The following is a 5,668-nucleotide window of genomic DNA, read 5'->3' on the forward strand; positions in this document are numbered from 1 at the left end:
CACATGCTCTCTGTCTGTCTGTCTGTCTGTCTGTCTGTCTGTCTGTCTGTCTGTCTGTCTGTCTGTCTGTCTGTCTCTCTTGAATCTGCCAATATTTTCTTAGCCTTTCACACACTTCATCCATCCCATTTTGCTGTTTTATTTATCTTTTTCATTTCAAAATGTCTCCCCCCAATCTCCTTTCGTTTCCTAACGATCCGTTCTTTTTTTCACTTACAAAAAATGCAATTCCGCAGTGAACGCCAGCCTCCCAGATTTCTAGACCCTAACCTCAGCCCCTCAACGATTTCTTCCCGAACTACAGGAACCGCCAAATCGGGACATCTCAAAGGGACATAAACGAACAGTCGGTTGAACAAAAATCAAACCTTCTAAGAGAGGGGGAAAAAAAGATTTCTAACACATGAACAAAATAAAAATAGTTTTAGGGAAGGGTAGTACGTCACGAGAGTTTTTGCGTCATCAGTTTTGTGTGTCGGGGTGAGGGTGAGAGATCTTGGCTCTTCCCTTCAGGGTTATTTCTGATTTTGGTTGTCTGATGTTTGTATAATTGGCATTCCCGCGTTGACTGGCTTTCTCTTCGTTTGTCCTTTTTGAGTCTATAATTTTGTTGATCTCTTTCTGCGGCTTCAATTTTTGAAAAATCAATCAATCAATCAATCAGTCGGTAAGCCAATCAATTAATAAGCCTATCTATCTTTGACTTCTCTTCAAAATACACCAATGAGTCTGTGGGAGATTGGTGGGTGGTTTAGTGTTGTTTGCTCCTTTTTTCTGTCAAACTTCTATTATCCTTATTGCTCCTTCTTTTAACACCGTTAATATTGTTCGACATTTAGACCAATCTTCAGGTGTCTTAAAATTCTTACTAAAATTTTAAACAAAGCCGACAAACCAAACGGGTCCACTGGAAAGACTCAGAAGTTGAGAAATAAGCCACGTGCTGAAAAGAACAGAAAGAAAAGAAAAGAAAAATAAGACCTTTAAAGGGGAAAAAAGAATGTAATTACTGGAGGGACAGTAGTAGCTGATGGCGGATCTAAGTCAACAGTCTTGTGTGTCTGGTATGGTCTTTGCTGTGACGGTCACGGGGATTTGCGGTTATCTAATGTCTGATTGTGTTGTGGTTTATTTTCTGTTTCATTTTTTTTGTTGTCCCCATCTTGCTGTCTTATAATTAAGTTTTCGTGTGTCTGGTTTCTATTTGTTAGTTGTAATAGATAGATAGATAGATAGATAGATAGATAGATAGATAGATAGATAGATAGATAGCTAGTTGTTTTTGTTGTTGTTATCGATCCAGCTACAGCTGGGCTCTCGTCCTTCTTTTCAATGCAATGTAGTGATAAGTGCAGGTTTGTTGCAGTTGCTGTAATGTTCCGTAGAGTGTGTTGTCAAAGTTAGGTCTCGGAGGGAAAAGTGTACCTCTGATGTCGAAAAGGTGATGTTCCTCTGTCTCATATGCATATTCACACAAAGGACACATTGGGGGAAGTTCTGGTTTTATTCTGTTCTAGTGAAAGTTGAGCTGTATATGTTCTGTTCGTGGGTGGAAGATCGTGTTCTGTTTCTTTCTCTGAAGGTGGTTGATATTGTCATTTCGTTTTGTTGTAGTCATATGTTTGAAAACTGCTCTGCCTGTCTTTCCCAAGGCCCATCTGTTTTTTCAATCTTGTTTGCTGTTGTTTCTAATGATTTGTTTTGCAGTGTTGTATGATGTTGGAATGTTGGGTTGTTCCTTTCTAGATCCCCTTTTGACGAAGGTGTCTGCTCTGTCATTTCCAGGTATTGTTTGAGTGTCCGGAAATCTACTGCATCTCCAGGTTAACGCCACAGGATGTTATCAGGTGATGGGAGCCAAACAGTATAAGTGTCACGTCTTTGTTGAGATGATGGTAATGCTTTCAAGACTGATAGTGAGTCAGTGAAGTTCGATCGATCGATCGATCGATAGATAGATAGATAGATAGATAGATAGATAGATAGATAGATAGATAGATAGATAGTTGTTACTTGTTACTTTTGTGAAGGACCGACGACACTGCACAAGGGGATCCCCATAAGCGCTCCGTCCCCAGAAAAAGCACATCTCGAACTGTGTAGATGCTGACGGTTCCATGCAATGTTTGATTCCCTAGCCTTCTGCTCCTCCCATTAAGTCTTGAACTTCTGCAGGCGCCCCATCCAACCCCAAGCTCACGAAGTCGCTCAAGATGATGGTATTCCGACTCTTCTTGTTCTTTTTCTGACTGAACGTACAATTTCAGGTTTGTCAGGGCACAGCTTTCCTTCAGGTTTGCTTTCCCAGCGAGCTCATCAGCCCGCTCATTGCCCTTGACTCCAGCATGTCCCGGGGTGAAGATCCACGTGATCGTTTTCAGTGTCGTCTTCTTCAGGAGCTCTGTCCATTCAGCTCTAAGGTTCCCACTTTTAATCTTCTTCAGAGTGCTCTAAGTGTCTGTGACAAAGATCCCATGTGCTTGTCGAGATGTTGTGACCCATTTGAGAGCCTGAGTGATTGTCTCTATCTCTATTCTCATACTAGATGTTGTCATATTATCGTATGCTCTCTGCTGTTCCTGCACCAATCTGCCACTCACTCTTGCTAAGAAGCCCCATCCAGATTTTTACCCTAGTTTAACAGATTCTTCCGTGTATAGAACCACATCTCCATGCCGTGAGTTGTCTTCAATCAGTTGTCGTATCTCAGCATCTGTCGCACCCTGCGGCCACTCTCTACATTCTCTGTTCAGCGTAATCACTACCTTCCCAAAATCTCCCTGCTGTCTCTCATTCATCTTTATCCATTCTTCACCCTGCTTTATATCTTCCAGTGGGCAGACTTCCTTGATGGTGTCTTCAGCTTCTGCCATCCAAGAAGCTCCACGTTTTAGGCGATTTCCCTTGATTGCTCCAATGGCTTCAAGCGTGAAGTGGGTGTTGCTTATGAGACACCACCCTCATGTACGCCCTGACCTGAGCCACTTTGTGTCTGTTTTCCACTGACATGAGGCCCAATACATGCCTCATACAGATAGTTGGCGTATCCCTGGTGCAGCCTAGTATGATGCGCATGGCTTCATTTTGAACTCGATCCAACTTGTCGAGTTGGGTTTTTGTCAAGGTCAATACTCCTAGCCCAAAATCGATTACTGCTAAGACCAGCTGCTGATACATAAGAAGCAGTAACCTTACTCCATTCATCAAGCCGCCATGACCTTCACTACATTCAAGCCTTTCTTTTCCCTTTCCAAAACACCATCAATGTGATCTTTGAAGGATAGACAGCAATCGAAAACCACTCCCAGATACTGCAAATTCTGACTTCTTTGAATATTCTGTCCATTTACCATCAACTCTCGGACATCTGCCTCTACTATTCAATTGTTTAAAGAGCACCCCAGTGCTACGGCCTTCTGAGGATTGATCACTGCGGTAGCTTCAGCACACCACTCCATGATTTTCGCAACCTCTTGCTGTAATTCATGTGTTATTTTCTGCCGATCCCGTCCTTGCCTGTAGGCCAAGATATCATCTGCAAATGTTAGTATTCTCCCTGGTCCAACGCTGTTCAGCGTTGCAATACGAGCAATGTGGACATTGAACAGTATGGGAGATAAAGGTGATCCTGGTGGGAGTCCTGGTCTTATCACCTGTGGGCTTGAAATACATAGACCACATCGCAAAGCCACTTTTCTTCCTAGCATAGCCCCCGCAATCCACCCAACAATCCAAGGATTCACGTCACAATCTAGCAGAGCACACATTAGCCTCTCATAATTTACCTGATTGTAAGCATCTTACAGATCTAATGCTATTGCCACGGTCTCTTCTCCTCTCTGAAAGCCTTCATATACATCATACTCGAAGGTCCCTGCGTTGTTCCAAGTTTCCTTCCTGGGTCTGTAACTTCCTAACTCCTTAGGTAGATTCCCGTTGTTCTCTAGCTCGCTCATTCAAGTACTATTGCTATGCATTTTTCTAGCACTTTTCCATACACCTTTCGAATTGTGATAATGCGTTGAGTTCTTTGTGATTCTAGCCAGGTTTTGGTAGTGGCTTTAAATAACTGTGCAGCCACTCTTCTGGTACAGGCGATGTCCTTATGCTGCTGTTGTAGTCATCCACAATTGTTTCCAGTTTCTTGTCACTGAGCTCATTAAAGTGTTTGTACTGTATGCCATCTGGACCTGGCGTTGTGTTGTTGTTGGTTTTTAGCACAGATTTGACGAAGTCTATTGTGATGATGTTGTCATATCCCTCGTCCCGCATGATGCAGCATCACCCTGATCAGTCTGTGTGATGTATCCTTTAAGATAGATAGATAGATAGATAGATAGATAGATAGATAGATAGATAGATAGACAGTTAGATAGATAGATAGATAAATAGATAGATAGATAGATAGATAGATGGATAGATAGATAGATAGATAGATACAACGGTAAGTACATAGGTTACAACTCGTGTAGATGTTGTCGAACATTCTGAGAAAACGTCTACCGGTGTTACAGATTGACCACCACACAGTTTCGAGTCTTTACCTTGTAAGTTTTACGAATTTATCCTCCTCGAGGTGGTCCCCGATATGTTGCGGAAAATCTAAAATGACTTTGAGTAGAGAGTGCTCCTGGTTGAAATAGAAAGGACTACTGATAGAAGTAGCAAGCATGGTTCATGACTTTCGATATGTGCTCACGAACTGGATTAATCGAAGTTGAAAAGTTCGATTTAAATGCTGTTACGTCAGCACCGACTAAATTCCACTGGAAAATACGTAACCCAATTGGACTTGACTTTGGAAGACGTCACGACCCGGCGGGCGGTTGTTTGGAGGACGCCACTGTTAGGTACTACTTCTTTACTTTTCCCATGTTGTTTCTGTCTGTCTGTCTTACTTTTTCCCAGCACTAAATGACCATTATTATGTTGATGTTCTTCACATTACTTAAACACACCAAAATGTCTCGGCGTGTTATGTGCGCGCATCTATTTTTATGTTTTTATTAGAATTTTACGGCACTTGAAACTTAATTAGGCCGCATAAAGAAGGTGTTACAAGAGAGGAACATGCACAGAGAAGACGGAGGAGAGATAAGGACGGTAAAAATCTGATAGGAAAGAAGAAGCACACCATACCAGAGTACTCCATAGTCCTGCCTGCTAATCGCATTTATTTTTTTAAGGTTGGTTTTTGTGTTAAAAAACTAATTTAAGAATGCCCAATCATCCGTTAAACTCCTACCATTTTAATAAGCTAGTAATTTAATTATTTATTTGACCGTTAAAGATTGTACAAACAGAATACCACCGGATGGCTACTTATTATTATCTTATTTACATTGGAAATACTTGTTGACTGCTGGAAGCAGGAAGTTTTTGTTAGATTCTGGTAATATCTTGTAATTTCTGGAAGATTCTAGCTTCTTAGATCCCTTTCTTTAATTTCTCTAACCAGTATCAACTCTGCAGTTTAAGTTATGCAGTAGGCAAAAGCATCTAATGCAATGCATACATTCGTCGTTTTAAAACCATAAAACCGTAGCACGTATCTCCGAAGTTCATTTCCATAAATATCTGTCCCCTCTCAGCACTCTGTTCTGATTATGAGCAAACACTCTCAGCTGAAAATAGTATGACAATGTCTTGTTAGGACTTAGGTTCCCCC

General features: G+C 41.5%; 1 protein-coding gene across 1 annotated transcript in view; it reads right to left on the reverse strand.

The window, feature by feature from the left end:
* LOC101856077 (GATA zinc finger domain-containing protein 10-like) overlaps positions 1–2,873 on the reverse strand; it is a 46,245-nt gene extending 43,372 nt beyond the window's left edge. Inside the window, exon 1 of the mRNA XM_005091608.1 lies at positions 2,632–2,873. Within this exon, the coding sequence (XP_005091665.1) occupies positions 2,632–2,873 (242 nt within the window). The remainder of the gene's footprint in view (positions 1–2,631) is intronic.
* Positions 2,874–5,668: the final 2,795 nt, after the last annotated feature.

Source organism: Aplysia californica, unplaced genomic scaffold (assembly GCF_000002075.1).
Source record: "Aplysia californica isolate F4 #8 unplaced genomic scaffold, AplCal3.0 scaffold00032, whole genome shotgun sequence".
Classification (NCBI taxonomy): domain Eukaryota; kingdom Metazoa; phylum Mollusca; class Gastropoda; order Aplysiida; family Aplysiidae; genus Aplysia; species Aplysia californica.